This window comes from Benincasa hispida, chromosome 9 (assembly GCF_027475165.1).
Source record: "Benincasa hispida cultivar pf3 chromosome 9, pf3_genome.v1.1, whole genome shotgun sequence".
In the NCBI taxonomy this organism is placed as follows: domain Eukaryota; kingdom Viridiplantae; phylum Streptophyta; class Magnoliopsida; order Cucurbitales; family Cucurbitaceae; genus Benincasa; species Benincasa hispida.
Window position 1 is genome coordinate 16394429 of NC_143486.1, and position 19347 is coordinate 16413775.

Genomic DNA, 19347 nt, shown 5'->3' on the forward strand with positions numbered 1-19347 from the left:
TGAAGAACTTCTTGGTCCTGAAGTACCATATCTTAGTGCAATTGGTGCACTTATGTATCTTGCTAATAATACAAGACCAGATATTACATTTTCAATAAATTTATTAGCTAGGTATAGTTCTTCTCCTACAAAAAGACATTAGAACGAAATTAAGCATATACTCCGTTATCTCCGAGAAACAATCTATATGAGTTTGTTTTATTCAAATAAATCACATTTTGATCTAGTTGGTTATTGTAAACTCGTAAATTGAATCTCTAAGCATAAACTTGACAAAATCTAATTTAGTGATTCTAAATAAGCACATGGACAGTGATGAATGATGGAAATGGAATGTGGATGATGTGTTATGCTTATTTAGACTTTATGCGATACTACTTCTAGATGTATGTGTTATTAATGAAATGCTTGTAGTATGTTATGCATTGTCACAAGTTTCCTTGCGCTGAAACCAAGTATAATTCTAACGCGAGTTTCTCGGTGTGATCTGAGGTCGAACACAAGGATTGCTTAGTTAGTGCGTTACGTTTATGATATATGCGACCGGGATTTTTCAATTAATAAAAGTTGTGTTTATACAGGTATTTAAAGTTGCGGTAAAGTAAAATTGTGCGATAAAGTAAAGTTGCGTTAATAAAATAAAGTGCGATAAAAGTAAACCTAAGCTAGTATGATACAAGGTACAGGATACTGATACATGATACTGAGTTTGAGACTGACTGTGAAGATTATACAAAGGGTCGTGTTATGCGATGACAAGTATTTATGTATGAATCAAAAATAGAAAAGATAACTAGTATAAACATCACAAGTTATTAATTGCATTAAAGACATAACTACGGTTACGCTTTCCTTTAGCGTACATCTCTCGGTGATCGGCCGTGTTCCCACATCTCTGTGGTGAAACAGGGATGAACGTAATGAACGCAAGATTGCTTCCATCTCTAGAAGTACTTCTCGCTTTAGTTAACGCATTCTTCTAACTTTTTCTCGACAGGAGGAATGGCATCTTCACCTTTTTCACTTCTGCTTTCACAGGTGAAGATGTCGTCTAGCATGCTTTAGCTAAACATATTTATTTCTTTAACACAGATTAATTTACTTGTTAGATTCATGCTAATTACCAGAGGATTAAGAAAACATCATGGAGAAAGCGATTCATGGAGGAACGGAAATAGACAGAAAGATGGTGATGGAAATAATCATGACATTTAATACTAATATTTAGCATCTGATACATGGTGTGAATGATGGAGATTAAGAAGATGAATACAATTGATGATAAAGAGATAGAAACAAATACAGAAGAGTGCCAACATCTTGATACAGATCTGGACGGTGGATTTGCTTGCCTGCGAATGGAATAAATGTAGAGAAAAGCTTCCTCTCAAGCTTGCTCATCTGGTAGAAGTGACCTTGGTACAGAGCTTCCACGACGGGGATAGAAAGGATTTGCCCTGAGACTCACCTCTTGGCCTTGTCTCTTAAAACTTCTCGAATCTTCTCCGATCAGGCTCTTCAGACCAGTCTCTCTCTCAATATACAAATATCAAAATATGCTCGTATCTAGTATATCTTCCAATAGAATATCAGAGGCTATTTATAGGCTCAGCTTTGACTCTCTGCAGTGTGGACTCCACTTTATTGTTATGGTAATTCCGGAAATGGTGGAGTGAATATTCCTTCTATTACGCGATCAATCCCATCAGAAATACACAACGGTCAGCTATACACGTGTCAGGATCCTCCGTAATTGCGTTGCTCTTTTGCATCTTCGATCATTTGTCCGTATGCGGTGTTGTTTTTTATTACCGCATGCGGTTGAGATTGCGTTAATCGCTTAGCTCTTGATCGATTGTTGCATGCGTCGTCATTGCGTTGATCGTCTATTCATTTCTGAATGATTAGCGCAATGCGACGTAGATGCGTTGTTCTTTTTGTCTTGAGCCATGAATGCATGCAATGACTTGATTTCCTGCAAAACAGACTTGAAATATTCTCTTCTACCATCGCAATGGTGTCAGTGGGTGTATTGATGACAATTTATAATTCTTGCATTTCTTAGCTAATTTCTCTACAATTGACGCAACTTTTCTTTCTTTTGGTCGCAATATCTAAATAAAACAGTATAAATAACTTGTATTTCTACAAGGTATCAATTATGCAAATTCTGGATATTTATCTAATCCACACAAAGCTGGATCTCAAACAGGTTATCTGTTCACATGTGGAGGAATTGCTATATCATGGCGATCGATGAAACAGACTATAACGTCCGCTTTCTCAAATCATGCTGAAATTCTTGCAATTCACAAGGCTAGTCGACAATGTGTATGGCTAAGGTCAATGACTCAACACATTCGTGAAACATGTGGCTTGTCTTCTAATAAAAACCTTCCAACAATATTATACAAAAACAACACAACTTGTATAGCCCAAATCAAAGAAGGATATATTAAAGGAGATAGAACAAAACATATTTCATCGAAGCTTTTCTACACTCATGATCTTAAAGAAAATGGCGACATCACTGTACAACAAATTTGTTCGAAGGATAACTTGATAGACTTATTTACAAAGACATTATCAATTGCAACTTTTGAAAAATTAGTGCACAACGTTGGAATCCTCAGAGATCTTAAGTGATGTTTTCATGAGTGGGAGCAAATATATTCTTTTGAAGGTATAAATTATATGAAATATGTACTTTTTTTCCTTCACTAGGATTTTCTTTTTCCATGTGGTTTTTTTCTAGTAAGGTTTTAATGAGGCATATTTCATATATATAATAAGCATCTAAGGGATGTATTATAAATATTATACAAAAACAACACAACTTGTATAGCCCAAATCAAAGAAGGATATATTAAAGGAGATAGAACAAAACATATTTCATCGAAGCTTTTCTACACTCATGATCTTGAAGAAAATGGCGACATCACTGTACAACAAATTTGTTCGAAGGATAACTTGATAGACTTATTTACAAAGACATTATCAATTGCAACTTTTGAAAAATTAGTGCACAACGTTGGAATCCTCAGAGATCTTAAGTGATGTTTTCATGAGTGGGAGCAAATATATTCTTTTGAAGGTATAAATTATATGAAATATGTACTTTTTTTCCTTCACTAGGATTTTCTTTTTCCATGTGGTTTTTTTCTAGTAAGGTTTTAATGAGGCATATTTCATATATATAATAAGCATCTAAGGGATGTATTATAAATATTATACAAAAACAACACAACTTGTATAGCCCAAATCAAAGAAGGATATATTAAAGGAGATAGAACAAAACATATTTCATCAAAGCTTTTCTACACTCATGATCTTGAAGAAAATGGCGACATCACTGTACAACAAATTTGTTCGAAGGATAACTTGATAGACTTATTTACAAAGACATTATCAATTGCAACTTTTGAAAAATTAGTGCACAACGTTGGAATCCTCAGAGATCTTAAGTGATGTTTTCATGAGTGGGAGCAAATATATTCTTTTGAAGGTATAAATTATATGAAATATGTACTTTTTTTCCTTCACTAGGATTTTCTTTTTCCATGTGGTTTTTTTCTAGTAAGGTTTTAATGAGGCATATTTCATATATATAATAAGCATCTAAGGGAAAGTATTATAAATATTATATAAAAATAATAGATGCCCATTAGTGTCATGCTTAGTATCCAATGCCAAGTATCATTTTCTCATTATCACACGTGTTGGCTATATGTCATTCAACCACCTATGCATAGTGTCCAATGTGCCACTTCCTATTTTCCTTTCTATGAATAAGTGGTCATTTATAGAGATATATATATTAGTGAGAATTCCACCTTAATTTACCTATTATCTAATTTTATAATTTTAGTTATTTTATTTATTTATTATTATTATATTATATTTTTTTTCATATCTGTATTATTAGTCTAACGATCTCCTACCTAAGCTATATGTTAAAATTCTGAGTGTGATTTAAATAAAAAAATATATTTTATCATCATCTCTTTTTATACGTCTTTCCCATTTGTACGGCATCGCAAAGAGAGCGCTAATGGGGAAAACCAAATCCTTCAAGGACGAGTTCACCTACGGTATGATTGACTCTCGTGGCTTGATAATTATCGTTATTTTTCATCAATCTTTTCTCTCGTTTGATATTTTTTTTGAGATCGATGTTTAATCACGGCCTTGATTTTTTTCGTAGAACAACGATTTGAGGAGTCGTTCGAAATATTGGCCAAGTATCCCGATCGAGTCCCTGTAAGTTGCAAAATTCTCGTCATATGTATCTTTGTTTACAGAAGATTCGATCCTAGTTGCATCTGTTTTGGATTTTGTCGAGAAATTGTACTAGAAAATGGTGAATTTGTGAATTAAATCGATATGTAATATCGGTGACTCAGAGCTCTGCAGGTGTCGAATTCTTAGGTTTTTATCCCTTTTCCTCTTTACGAATTTTTTGGGAATAGCTCGAATAATTTTCTATGCAGGATGTTTTTCAAATTATGTCCTATTGGGGAATGAAATTCTAAAGTTATCTGAGGATTTTAGTCAATGTTTCCTTTGTTATCCAAGAACAAAATTGTATGAGGATTTTCGCACATCTCGTGGCCTGTTGATTGTATTCAAATTCATTTTTGGTTGCCTTAGACAGAGCTATTGAAGGAAACACTCACTATTTTTGTTCCCAAAATTCAATGCCACGGAAAATAATATGCAGTCTCAATTATGTAATCTTCTTATGTCTGAGGTGCAAATGCTAGATAGATATTCATTTCCTCCAAAATCCATGGAAGGGAATTGATGGTTTTCCTTTTGTTCTTTCGAGTAATTGCAGGTAATTGTTGAGAGATATGAGAAATGTGAACTTCCTGAGATGGAAAAGAAGAAGTGAGTTTCCTCAATGTTTCACTTCTAATTTTATTGAACTGTCTGAAAATCATTTGAATGAAAACAAAGATTATCACCTCAGCATTACACTCTTTTCTTGATTGGTCATGTTTGTTTTTGTTTGGCTATAACTTCTTTGGTATTCTCTATTATCTGGCCATCCCAAAAACTTGTGTATTATTTGTCTATTCATACCTTAAAGATTAGTAAATTTAGTGTCGCGTGCTATTCTACAAATATCAGTGTGACAGTTATAATAGTTGAATCATGTTTTTGGCATAAAACAGTGTTCTATAGATTTCTCACCTTGTCAGTTATGAGTCTGTTTGATAATGTTCTCATTTCTTGTTTCCTACTCACGTTTCTCACTTTTTAAGTAACAAACTTGCCTGTTAAACATTTTTGTTTCTTGTTTCCAAGATTTAAAAAACCTTTCTGAAAAAGGGGCAATTTTTGAGAAACTATGAAAAAGTAGAAACGTGAATATGATAAATAAACAAGAACGTTATTAGAATAGACCCTTTCATACTTGAAAGGCAGTTGTGATCCGAATATAACACGACATATTGTGTCAACACAGTTTTGCTTTCTCTATTGAATGTCTTTTGTTTTCCTATTTGATTAAAGGTACCTCATTCCTCGAGACATGTCTGTTGGCCAATTCATCCATGTTCTGAGCACCAGGCTTCATCTAGCACCTGGAAAAGCTCTCTTTGTATTTGTAAAGAATACTTTGCCTCAAACAGGTAGAGTTGCACGTGAGCTGATGCTGCTGCCCATTTTCGTGCTCGTTCTCGTGCTTCCTTTTCAGTTCCAGTTACTAAGATGCTAAATAATTGACTCCAAATTTTTGCAGGTAGCTTAATGAGTACGGTGTACAATTCATACAAGGACGACGATGGCTTTCTGTACATGTGTTACAGCAGTGAAAAGACCTTTGGCTAAGGCTAATCTGATTGAGATTTGCGAATGCTGAAGCTGTATATTTATGTTATCTCCTTGTGTCAATATATTCCTTGGACAAATTTGTTTTTACCACGTGGACATTATCTCTAAATTATAATGTTGATATGTATATCATCCTTCATATTGCAAATTCTGTCAAAATTTGAATTATGAAATTGTTTCAAAAGTACAACCAACATAGGATGTGCCCCACAGATTGAGTGGAAACTTAATTCTCATTCAGATTTGTATGGGTCTCAATCTATTACTCCAAATAGCTTCGTTTGATAATTTTCTGTTTTTGGGGAAAAAAAAAAGAATAATGGATAAGCTAAATTTTCAATGACAGAAAATCAGAAATAAAATGATTAAGATAAAGAAGAAATTGTCGGTGCAGAAGAATAGGATTGTCTGTACGGATGATCAAATCAGCTCAGAAGCTTAGAAACATCTGAATAAGGAGAGAATGAAATTCAGAATACTAACGTAAAGTTTTTCAAAATACGGAGTATATTTTACCCCCAATGATTTCAATATTTTCAAATTTATTTTGGAACCACAAATTTTAGTTGAATTGTAAATTTAGTCTCTATAGTTTGGAAAATGTTAGAATTTGATTTATAATTAGATTTTAGTTCTATGGTTTGATAAAATCCTATAAAATAGTCGTGAATGAGATTTTGGAGAGGAAGGGGAGTTCAGAAATTGAGGCTAAGGTCTAACAATTTGACATCAAATCCGTGTTCATAGCATTGCAATATTGTTTGGTTTTGTGAAATGCTCCCTCAACCTTCGAAGCCATCATGAATGGCATATTAAGACCCAGCTATAGAAGTATTTGTTAGTCTTCTTTGACGACAGCCTGATTTACAGACGAAAGATAGAAGCCCATGTGGATCATTTGACTACGGTGCTTGATATTCTGGTAACTAATCAATTCCTGGCCAATTTTAAAAAATGTCCATTTGGAGTTCCATGTATCAATATTTGGGTCATATTACATCTTCAAAGGGCGTGATGATTTAACAGGATCAAGTATAAGCAAGTATGAGAAAATTTCGCAGCTAATGCATTGTCAAGACTACCTCTAGCTCTCGAGTTTGGCTTGTTCATTGTTGTTTCAAGGAAATTGTGAGATTACATGCTGGGACAATTTTTACAAATATATTTTGGGAAGAGTTATTTCGTTCGTTAGGGACACAGTTATGACATAACACTGCTTATCACCCACAACACATCCTTTAGTACAGCCACCCATTTGACTCCATTTGAGGTATTGTATGACTGACCCTTTCCTCCCATTTTATGTTATGAAAGTGGACTGAATGTTATAGGTGAGGTTGATATGCAATTGTGTGACCGAGATCCTATGTTAGCCACCTTAAAGCCTTGTCGCACAAGGCTCGGCAGCGCATGACCAAGGCAGCCAATGAGAAGCGTGGGATGCCATTTGGGGTGCGGGTAACGATAGGCCTTCCTGTTGATGTCATCTGGGAGCTTGCCATTGTAATTAATGAGCAATTTCCGAACGTCTACCTTAAGGACAAGGTGCCTCTTTGAAGTGCGGATAATAATAGGGCTTGAATTACTAGTGTATATACGTAAATCGTAAACATGCAAAGAGAAATTCGAAGGAGAATGGGAGATATTTTTAGTTAGATGGTCCCGATAATGTGGTATATAAGCCGTTTAGGTTAGTAGGAGAAGATATTTGCTGAATTACTTGTAATTGCTCTCTTTATGAGATTTTGGAGAGGAAGGAGAGCTTGTAATTGCTCTCTTTATGAGATTTTGGAGAGGAAGGAGAGCTCTCAAATTTTCGCTTAGTTTGTCGATAAATAAATTGAAGCTAAGGCCTATCATAATCATACTAAAAGGTGCACTATATCGATTTGACACTTGACAAAAAAAGAAGCACTACGCTTGAGTTAAACTTGGAGATTGACGGTAAAATAAGATTGAGCTTATGAACTTATTATCCTAGGTCGAAATAAGTTAATAGGATCCTTTTTCAACATCCTCGTGTCTATTTATGAGGATATCAAACTATAAAACCTATTTATGAGATTTTATCAAAACATAAAGACTAAATTCTAACTTTTAAAATCGACAATAAAGATCAAATTTATCATTAAACCTCAATTTTCCGTTGAAGAAGTGTTGAATAATAAGTCACTTTGCTGAGAGTACTAATCTATCCTTCTATATCAATTTTTTTTTTTTTTACAGAAAGTATTTTTAACGTAACACATCAACATTTTTATATACAACTCTCTAAACTTCACATCTCCTTCAAACTCACCATTGCACTCCTTATCCCAAACATCCCACGTCTCAAATATAGCCCAACATTAATCAAATAAAATTATTTTAAAAAACATAATGTCGTAGCCAGAGTTCTCATAAAATTAGTTTGAAAAGTAATAATCGCTTGTAATTGTGAGCATAATTCTTTATTCCTAATAAGATGTTTAACAGGAAAAAAAGAAGAAGAAAATCGCCGAGTTTCAAATTATACCCGAATTATAGACGCATCTTTTTCTGATGAACCCAAAACTTAATTAATATGAGAATCCTAGGGGAGAAAACAAGAAGTGAAATTTCAAAGAAATGTAGCATTACAAATAGCATCATCAACTTTGCAGTTTTTGAAAGGCAAGCATTCCTGTGGAAACATAAACCTTATAGAAGTTAAATACAGTAAAGTGAGGTCTAAACATCAGAAATTTCTTCATTATGCTCCCACTTCAACAAAAGGAACATATCATTATATCCACACTATAATATCAAAATGATAACTCAGAATATGAAGAAAGCATACCACATTACAGGCTGCTTTCATCACCAATGCAAAATTTCACCATCCTTTTGACCCATCTGGTTGTACAAATCCTCAGCCAGTTCGATCGAATTCTGTCACTTGTATATCCACAAAATGTTACATTTCATGCACTTGTGCTAAGAGAAAAGCCTCTGGGCACCATTTCGCCAAACGCCCCGAACAGGCAATACCCCTGTAGCATTGTTCCTGCCCTCTACTCTTTCGACTGGGTCCGGGTCTGAAGTGAGATTGGAGTTTTTTAAATCTAAGAGTGCAGCAACCGAGCCATCGCCTAATCGAACTCTATGGAACTTGGAGGTTTTCTTTTTTTGTTTGCTCCCCCCACCACCCCCATCCCCAGTGCTTTCGTTCAATAGACCAGTAGACAGTTGACTATTTTGTCCTCCTGTCCCACCTTGCTGGTTGTCAGACGAAATCTTCAATTTCCCTTTTGAAGCACGATACTCACCCTTCGATAATACCTCTACATCTTCCTCCAATGGCCTGAAACTCGACTGCAATTCCCGAACACTGCTCAAGATACTATCTGCTAATTTGTCCTTGGAACTGCTGTCTTTAACTTCTATAGATTTCCCTTTACCTTTCTTTCCCTTACTGTTGTCTTTAATTTGAATACTATCTTGAGCCCTACCATTTACTGGGATCACATCTTTATGAAAACTAGCATTATAGGTCTCCACAAGTTCTTTCTGTTTCTGAGGATCAGGACAGAGCCTAGCCAACTCGAGCAGAAGATGGGACAAACCGAACTGTTGCACGCAGTCTAGATACATTTCTGTGTCAATCTGACCCTGACGATATTGTGCAGATATATCCTTAAAAATGGCATATCTATCTTGGTCAAAATCAAGTGCAGCACGTATTTTTTCAACAAGAGATTTGTTTGCTGTCTGGACATCTTCCATGTTCATTGAACTCTGGCTACTTGAAGGTGCCTTCCACGCCTGTACTGTAGATACTGGAGGGAATTCATTAACTGAGGGTTCAGTATAGGCAATGTCGGTGAGACTGGGAGCCGAAGCAGAGTGGCTAATCCTACTGCTACTACCTGATCCACTTGAAGAACTAGATCGAGCTTTTGCATGCATCTGAGCAGCATTTGAGTAAGCAGAAACTGAAGGGCCATTATTAATAGTGACAACCCCCTTAGTCTGCCTAGAACTGCTTGAAGCTGCATGATTGGCATTTATAGCAGGCCAAGCTTGAGATGAGTTATTTGATGGTGGTAGCACAGGGGCACGACTTGATTTTGGCCAACCAGCAGAATTTAGAACGGTCACATTATTCCTCTGGCGGCGAAGATGAGCTGCCATACTGTCATTATGTATAGCATCTTTGTCCTGACTGGGCTTTGGATGGCTACTGCTGGATGCTGTTGAAAGGGGAGGAAAGGATGATTGCTCCAATTGAGAATTCCTAGAATGGCCCAACGCTTGAAGGTATCTAGAAGCTGATTCAGGATCTGTTGTTGCTAATGCTTCAAATGGTTCAATCAAGGGATCAATGTTGCTTATATTTTCCTGATCTGAGGCTCCTTGTCCGCTAGGTAATGGGTCATGATTGGTGTCATCAACATTGGCTGTTTCAAAGCTTTCTTGAATGGCCAAAGAAAGTAGATCATCAGAAGAATCACGACGAAATGTCCGTCTACCACGCCGATTATCTTGCTCATTACTTCTTCGATACCGGAAACTGGTTGGTATCTGAAAAAGATAGTGTTAATTGAGAAATAATGAAGGAAAGGGAAATAAGACATAAAAGAAAGGCATACAAAACACAAATTGAATTTCTTAGGCCCCATTTATAACCAAATTGGATTTTGAAAATTAAGCATATCATAACTACTTTCACTTATTGATTTCTTTGTCATGTTGTTCACATATTATGCTTTCAAAATCCAAGCCAAATTTTATAAACTAGAACAAATAGTTTTTAAAAACTTATTTTTGTTTTTGGAATTTGACTCAGAATTTCACTTAGGAAATATGAAAACCATGATAACAAAATTGAATGAAAACAAGCACAAATTTGAAAAACTAAAAATGTTATCAAATAGGGCCTTAAAAGACCAGAATTGCGAGAGCAGTAATACATACTTGCAAAGCAGCATTTCGCTTCGATCGAGATAGCTTGCCACCATGTTCAATAGTATTATGCCTCTGAAAAATAACAAATAGACATGAAGAAACAATGCACTGTAATGGAGCAACCCCAGAGCCTTACACACTCGAGAGAAATGAGCAAAAACAAAACAGAAAGCATTTAACTAAACACACATAAAAAAGTCCTTCCCATGTTCTAAGTTACCTTCATTTCCGCTTCAGATTGGAACACTATAAACTTTTTAGCAAGGCAGGCTTCATCTTCACAAAGAAAATGTCCTTGTCGGAAATGGATCTGTGGCCAAAAGAAGCTCACTATATTAGACTCAAAAACTCAAAAGAGTGTTATAAAAGACAGAATATCATTGTTAAACAACTTGCCTCTAGGTCATCATAATTCTTATAGTATTCATACTGTCCAGGATGGAGCCTGCAACCCCAAAAAAATTAAACAAATTTTAATCTTCGCTAAGTTAACAATGGAAAAATGATGAGGGTATAGAGGTGAATCAGTTCGGTACAAATTTATTTTTGACTTGAGATTTTGAAACTTGAAACATTTGATTCCCCGAAGACGAGCAATGAACCAATTGGTTCAGTTCTTTTGGATCCCTTCTTTTATAACCCCAACCCACCTACTTCATTTTGCTGACAGAAATGGACTTATTGAATACAATTAATTTTAACCAAAGAATTCTTTTAAAAGATATTGAATTCTGATTAAATGAGTTGTTAAACAAGTCTATTAGAAAAATATATTGACAGACTGACGGTTGTTCAAATAAAAACTAAAATGATATCAATTTGGTATAGTTCAGTTTTACGTTGGCTGCCAATTTAGTTTAAATTTGTACACCCTAGTCACAAATCAAGAATGTTTAGTTTACCTTTGGCATATATGACATGTATAATGCTCAGTTGACATATGAGTATACAGCTCATTATCTCCGTAAAATGGAGTTCTGCAAAATTCACAAATAGGGTGCCCGGTGAAACCACCTCTCTCACTCTCACTTCCGTCCACCTCAGAATCACCAGTGTGTATATGCTGATTCAATTGTGCTCTATTATATAGCTTTTGTTCACAAATAAAGACCTGAGACACCAGAAAAGCTAATCAGCACTATGGTTGCAATCAAAGAAAAGATCAGATAATTTCTGGTTCATGTTCATTGTTCACATACAAATATAGCCATCATAACAATGGATTATAAAATACAGGCGATAATATCGAACATCTGAAAAATACCAAGATGGATATGAGGTGGCAGTAACCCATATCTAAGTTTTTTTTTTTTTTGTTACTGTTGATATATTATACATTTAATATATTATTGCACTTTATATACATACAGATTGCTTGCTTAGTAGGTTTAACATATGGCTTCAAATTCTCCCGCAGCTTCAGAGTCTTGAGCTAGAATCTTAAGTCGATTAGTTTTGGCCTTTTCCCTCTTTTTTCATTTCCCTTCCTCTCTTCGTTTCGCTCTATCCTCTCTCCCCATCCCACGACCCAGTCCCAGCCCCTCTCTCCCTCACTAAAGAGGTATTTTTTGGAGACTTGAGAAAACAGGATTGAATTCTCTACTTTTTTTTTCTGTTCCTTCTAATTTATATTTAGTCTTTATATTGTTACATTTTTTCCACAATATTTTGTGTTACATATTTAACACTTAAAACACACCTTTTTTATTTATATTTTGTGTTGTATGTTTAACCTATAAAATGAGGTGAATTTTTTAAGATCATAATTTTTAATTTATTAAATAATATTAGAATAAATTATTAATTAGAAAACATTATATTAAACCTATCCCTCATTTTTTTTTTTTTTTTGAAATGTCCATTGATATATCCATAAATCAGAGTTATTGACATCAACATTGACATTCTCATCCTTGATCATAACTATCTACTTGGAGTGATATGCTATGAATTTCAATGACCAACCTTCCACAAGTATCTTAAAGAGAATAGCAAGCATACCTTCCTGCCTTCCAAACAAAGGCTGCACATAAACAACTTATGTCGATGAAACAAATGACCCTTTAGCTGCTCAATATTCCGAAATCTTCCTCGGCGCTTTGAGGCATCATTTGGTTGATCTTCACCTATCTTATCACACACACTGCATGACAACCTGCACATTGCTTTTATCATCTTGTAGTGGTCAACATCATCAAAAAATGCTTGTGTGTCTTCATGATACCAATAGGATCCACTACGACCCTCTCTTGGTTCAGAAGGAAAGACTGTGAAGTCGTTAATCGTCCTTGTATAATCTCCTAAGGCCTACAGCAGAATCAAACATGAATAGCATAAGCACAGCGAAATAACAAAACAGTCCTCAAACTCAAACAAATTAATGTATGGAAAAACAACAAATCCACCTAATTATAAATTTCAACACTACAATAACAACTGAGTTCTTGCTTGTCTCTTTATTTTTAGAATCATACATGAACTTTGATCAATGATGTACATGTCAAACAACCAAGACCAACATTGTCAGTCGGATAATAAATAAGGAATGAGGGATGGGAGCTTTGGAGTATCAAGAAGAACTATAACAAACCCAGATAATGGAGGTACTAAGATATGGCTGGAGGACATATTTTATTTTTAGATCGCGCTTCTTAGCAGCCATTAAGAATTGGTTGCATTGAGATCTAGAAGTGTTTTCCTTTCAGTTTGATTGTCATAAACTCATCTTTTCTCAACCTTATCAATGCCCAGTTGCCACCAATTAGTAGTGATGTTTTGGCAACATGTTCTGATAACAGTTCTCTATTTTTTGTTTTCAAATTTGTTTTTGAAAATTCAGATTGTATTATAAGGTATCATTACTATTCAGATTCAGATTGAAACCATTGTTCCTAAATTCATGGTTTTTTTTTTTTTTGTATTAATAAAAAGTAAAATTGTTTCTAATGCAGTGTCCAAACAGCCCTTGATCTATCAAAGAAAGCAAGGGAAAAACGAGAGAGAGAAAGGGAAATGAACTATAAGAATATCACATTAATATTGAAGCCAGGAGAAAAGGATTGAATAATCAGACGTTCGAAGTGCAAACGACATTCCCTTGGTATCGGTATGATAAACTAAATCGAACAGAAAACAAAAGCGTGTTCCTAATTCCGGATATTCATTAGAGTAAAAGGGAAAAAAAATATAATCCACAAAGAATTCGAATGCAACTACAGCAGCAAAGCACTTGGGAAATAACCAAATTGCATATGAAAGAAATCAAATATCATAATTCAACAACTAAATACCCCCAGAGAGAGAATGCGATCATAGAACGCGGAATAGCAGCACCCTCACCTTAGAGACGAACACGACGGCTGATTCAGACTTGCAGATGCAGCAGCGGCGATCACCACAAATGAATCGAAGACGAGCAACGCAGGTGGAGCAGACATCCCGATGACCGCAAGAGCCATAGGCAACCCATTCAAGAGTATCGGCACACACCGCACAGCTATCGTCCATTGTTCTCTTGTTGTCAACGGTTCCGGGAAGGAGAAAAGATCAATTAGATCCTGAAAGTAGAGGGCAATCCGACTATGAAGAATCTAGAACTTGAAGAACAAGAAATTATGTCAGATTAACACGGAGAAGAGGAATAATTAGAGAATTCCGAATGCCTAGGGTTTGAAGAACGAAGGACAATATTGATTCCCAGAAAGTTCTTGAAAGGGTCGAACGAGAATTCGGAGAGCCGCGAGGAAACTCACTCCACATACAAATATACAACTTTTATTTTATTTTATTATTTTCATTTCATTCCATGTTTTTCCCCCACAATTGCATTTTCTAACGAACCTTCTGCGTTCTACTCTAAACTCTAATCGGAAGTTGTTAGTCGGATTGGGCTTGGGCTTGGACTTGGGCCCGTTACCTGATTACAGCCGAAGCCCAATTGTTTCCAACTCTCTAATACAAGAGAAATTGCGTAGTCGTCCTAGATTTATAAAACATTGATATAAAGGTTTAAAATCTAATCTATCTTTTTCAGTTATTTGGGATGTTGAGTTGAGATATGATGTCTGGAATTCATATATATGTGAAGTTTATGTTTTTGTAGGATTCATACAATAGTGTTTAAGATGCAGAACTATTTGGTTTGAATTCATATGTTTGTATTTGAGATGCAGAATTGAGTTCATATGTCTAAAGTGTCTTGTGTAGTTTATTGAGCTCTAAATAATATGTTTTTATGATGACTATTTTTGTTTCAGATTTTTTTATTCAATAATTCGATCCATCTCTTGTGTTGAATAAAATATTAATTGCATTTTTTTCCTTTTAATTTTCAAAGTTTTTCTTTTTTTTCTTTTTTCTTTTTTTGGTGATGAACAAAAATCAACTCACTGCATTTATTATAGTAATATAGTTAAATAAAATAGAAAACCAAAGAGAAACTAAAACTTTTGATCCATAAGTTTTTTTTTCCATGAATTTCATCATCTCTTTTTTTCTTTCTTCATCCAGTTATTGTTGTTGTCTATTTTTACTCTATCATGATTTTTTTTAAATTAACTCTCCACTATCATCTTAGCAGTCAAATGCCACCACATTTCTTCAACAATTTCACTTTCAATTCTTCTAAATTCAGATGATCATTAGAGAATAAATCTCCATTCTTCATTATTTCTTGTAAAAAAGTGTTCCATGAAAAAAGTCTCCATTTTATGGTTTTGCTTTTTTTGTTGTGTTACATATTTTTCAACTGCATACATACTTTTCCAAATATTATTAATACTCATTTGATATGTGAATTCAATTAAATAAAAGTATGTTTTACAAATTTCTACGTATAAATATTGTACTTTAATATACTATTATTTATATAATCAACAACTCTACAACATACTTTAACAGTAATCAAAAGTGGTCATCAAAGATGATTATCAAAGATGATTTTCGTTGGAGTTTATAGTTAGAGGTGGTTGTCAGAGTTTGGAGTTGGTCGCATGAAGGTGGTATTGGAGTTGGTCGCCGAAGTTTTTCATCGAAGGTGGTTTTTGAAGCCTAAAGTTGGTCATCGAAGTTGGTCGCACGAAGGTGGCCATTGAAGTTGATCATCAAAGATGATTTTTGCCAGAGTTTTGTAGTCAAAGGTGGTTTAGTCGAAAATGGTTGTTGAAGTTGATTATCAAAGATGATTTTCGTTGGAGTTTATAGTTAGAGGTGGTTGTCAAAGCTTGGAGTTGGTCGCATGAAGGTGGTATTGGAGTTGGTTGCAGGAGTTTGTCGTTGGAGGTGGTTTTTGGAGTCTAAAGTTGGTCATCGGAGTTAGACACACGAAGGTGGCCATCGAAGTTGATCATCAAAGATGATTTTTGCCAGAGTTTTGTAGTTAAAGGTGGTTTAGTCAAGTCATTGTCGAAATTGATTATCAAAGATGTTTTCGTTGGAGTTTATAGTTAGAGGTGGTTGTCAGAGCGGACTTAGTCGCATAAAGGTGGTATTGGAGTTGGTCGCTGGAGTTTGTCGTTGGAGGTGGTTTTTGGAGCCTGAAGTTGGTCACCGGAGTTGGTCGCACGAAGGTGGTCCTCAAAGTTGATCAGCAAAGATGATTTTTACCAGAGTTTTGTAGTCAAAAGTGGTTGTCGGAGCTCAAAGTTGGTCGCATGAAGGTGGTATTGGAGTTAGTTGCTGGAGTTTGTCGTCGGAGTTGATTGTCAGAGCCTAGAGTTGGTCGTCAAAGTTGCTCGCTCAAATGTGGTCTCAAAGTTAATCATCGAATGTGATTTTCGTCAGAGTTTGTTGTCGGAGTTGGTCATCAAAGTTTGTTATCAGAGTATTGGGATTGGTATCCTAATTCTCTCAGTGGTATCGTAGTTTGTAAACATTTTGTACACATATTGTTATTAATAAAATAAATGTTATTTTACAAGCATTTACTCAAATCCAACAAACTAAGATCTGTGATTATTTCATATAACTTAAGCATGTATGTGAGACATACAAGTGGATCATGTCTTAAGTAATAACCTAAATGGTTTGTAGTAGATGGATAAAGGAGGGATACTTTATCCTGTTGATACTACGGATACGACCCGCTTTGTAGATGTTTATAAGTGTTATAAAAGGTTACAAATGGCCTGATCCTGACCATTCATATGGAGACATGCGAGTGGAGGTGTCCTATACAAAGAGTTTATATAAGACCGGACCACGAGATGATTAGTCTTTTTATATAACGCTGTTGATAATTGAGATCTACATTTCACTAAAATGACCATAGGTGACATGACCTTAATTCTAAGTGAGTTGGAAACTCCTGCCTATGAGGGCGGTCCTTTGATTTGTATGGGTGAAAGTGGCCAGATTGCCAACACGACAAGCCTACCATTTTGGGGATTCTTCTAATTGAGAAGCTGGGAACTCAGCTACACAAAACGGAATTCACTCCTTCCCTGAAGCAGGGGTAAGTAGATAAATTGCTCCCATAAGGGCTGATTTCGGGTCTTGAACATAGTGGCAACACCCTTTCTTTAGAAGAGAGGACTCAGTCATAGTAGGACTATGACTCATTGTTCATTAAAGGAATTAATGGTACTTAAGGAGTTAGATGTAACTGTTGGGGTTGATGCCCTAAAGTCTCGTATCCTGTAGTTTGTAAACAGTATATACGAACACCTGTGATTGTTAATATATGATATTTACTTCACATCTTGTTGTTTTGCTCGGTTATTTGTTTTATTTGTTTTACCACAAACCAATAAACATAAAATCTCTGGTTATCTATATGTGACTCGAGCATGTATATGGTGACATACAAGTGGATCATGTCTTGTGTGATAACCAAAATGGTTTGTAGTATATGGATATAAAAGGAAAACTTTATCCTGGTAATGCTACGGACGCGACCCGCTTTATGGAATGCTCACAAGTGTTGTGACTTGTCACAGATGGTCTGATCCTGATCATTCGTGTTGAGGACATGTGAGCGGGAGCGTCCTATACAAAGAGTTTATATAAGACCTGACCACGAAGTGTTAACGTCTCATTATATAACACCGTTCATGACAGAGACTTCACTTCACTAGGATGACCATAGATAACATGACCTCAATCCTGAGTGAGTTGAGAACTTCTGCCATTGAGGGCGGTCCTTTGATTTGTATGGGTGCGAGTGGCCAGGTAGCCGATTCAAACCTACCATTTTGGGGATTCATCTGATTTATGAGTTGGGAACTCAGCTACACAAGATGGAATTCACTCATTTCCCGAGGCAAGGGTAAATAGATAGATGACTCCCTTGAGAGCTGATTTCGGAGCTTGAACGATGTAGTGCCACACACCTTCTCTTGGCCCGAGAGGTGTTCACACATAGTTGGACTATGTTGTATTGTTCATTAGAGGAATCAGTGGTACTTAAGGAGTGAGATGTAACTATAGGGACAAAACGGTAAATTGGCCCAAATGTACTTACGAGCATCTGTGAAGGTTCATCGTACTCATGATTGGTTATATCCGATGGACACAGAAATATATCTGTGGTAAGAAGAGTTCGGTTGTTGGTCTTTAGTGGAATCACTGACAGTTAACGAATGGTGGATCTCGTGGCTAAAGAGTTTAGTCAGTTATTCATGTACCGTTAGAGCTTCGAGCCAAAGGTCCATTAGGTCACTTGGGTAGCTTAGATAAAGTCGAGAACCAGTGTTTGGGTTAATTTGAAATGTTCAAATTGACAAGAGGAAGTTCAAGTATATATGATATAATTGGACTGGTTAATTATATATGATATAATTGGCTAAATGTATGAGATACATTATTTTGGAGGAAATTAGATATAAATATGATTTTATCAAGTAGAGGAGAAAATACTATAGTAGATATATGATATTAAACTATAGGATATAAATATAAAATGATTATATTTATTAATTAAATTAATTGATTAACTATTTGATAATTAACGGATTTATCCACGTTTGTACGTGGAAAATGGTAACCGGCAGATTAAAACAATGAAAATAGTTTTCATTTTTATCATTAGTGCATTTCGTATTATCGCGCACCCAAAAGAATTCGTGAAAGCGATCGCGAGAGCCTATACTTCACTAAAATCAGTAGTCAGATTGTCTAGGTTAATGAATCCCTAGGTAGAACATTCAGTGGGAGGTATTTGGGGCATAAGATGCTTTATTTAAACCTTTCACTTTTCTCCTAAAGTCCACACCGTGAGATCTATCATCGGCCTCGTGGCACCTTTGGCGTGTCCCTCAAATGGATGGTGTTTAGGTAGGTCAATATCAAGATGGATGGAAAGAATGTTCATAGTAACTGGTAGCGGGAAGTACAACAACATATCTGTCTTTTCCCTATGGTAAGCGCATTAAGGCGAGACTCTGGCACCAAAAACGAAAGGTTACACTTACATGAAATAGTTAAGGGTTAACAATTCTGGACTGAAAAATAGTGGCTATTAGGTTCAGTTCCAAAAGTTGGTTTTGTCTAATGGTTGAGAATGTCTCATCCCAGTGAAGGGGCAACTGATCACCCCTCGGTGGCATTTGTTCTGACTCACTGGGGCATCATTACAAAATAGAGGTC

The 19347-nt window shown here is 35.6% G+C and overlaps 2 protein-coding genes across 2 annotated transcripts; one reads left to right on the forward strand and one right to left on the reverse strand.

Annotated features, from left to right (window-relative positions):
- The first annotated feature begins 3845 nt into the window (after positions 1 to 3845).
- LOC120086218 (autophagy-related protein 8i-like) lies at positions 3846 to 6032 on the forward strand. Its single transcript, XM_039042757.2, has 5 exons — positions 3846 to 4091; positions 4205 to 4260; positions 4838 to 4890; positions 5518 to 5636; positions 5747 to 6032. Exons 1-5 carry the CDS (start codon positions 4052 to 4054, stop codon positions 5833 to 5835), a joined length of 357 nt encoding a protein of 118 aa, XP_038898685.1. The 5' UTR covers positions 3846 to 4051; the 3' UTR covers positions 5836 to 6032.
- Positions 6033 to 8415: 2383 nt separating this feature from the next.
- On the reverse strand, positions 8416 to 14594 carry LOC120085833 (RING/U-box superfamily protein). The gene is made up of 7 exons (XM_039042045.2): positions 14104 to 14594; positions 12766 to 13071; positions 11667 to 11875; positions 11161 to 11209; positions 10985 to 11074; positions 10774 to 10836; positions 8416 to 10380 (listed from the first exon to the last, which is right to left on the reverse strand). Exons 1-7 carry the CDS (start codon positions 14269 to 14271, stop codon positions 8794 to 8796), a joined length of 2472 nt encoding a protein of 823 aa, XP_038897973.1. The 5' UTR covers positions 14272 to 14594; the 3' UTR covers positions 8416 to 8793.
- Between the last annotated feature and the right edge of the window lie 4753 nt (positions 14595 to 19347).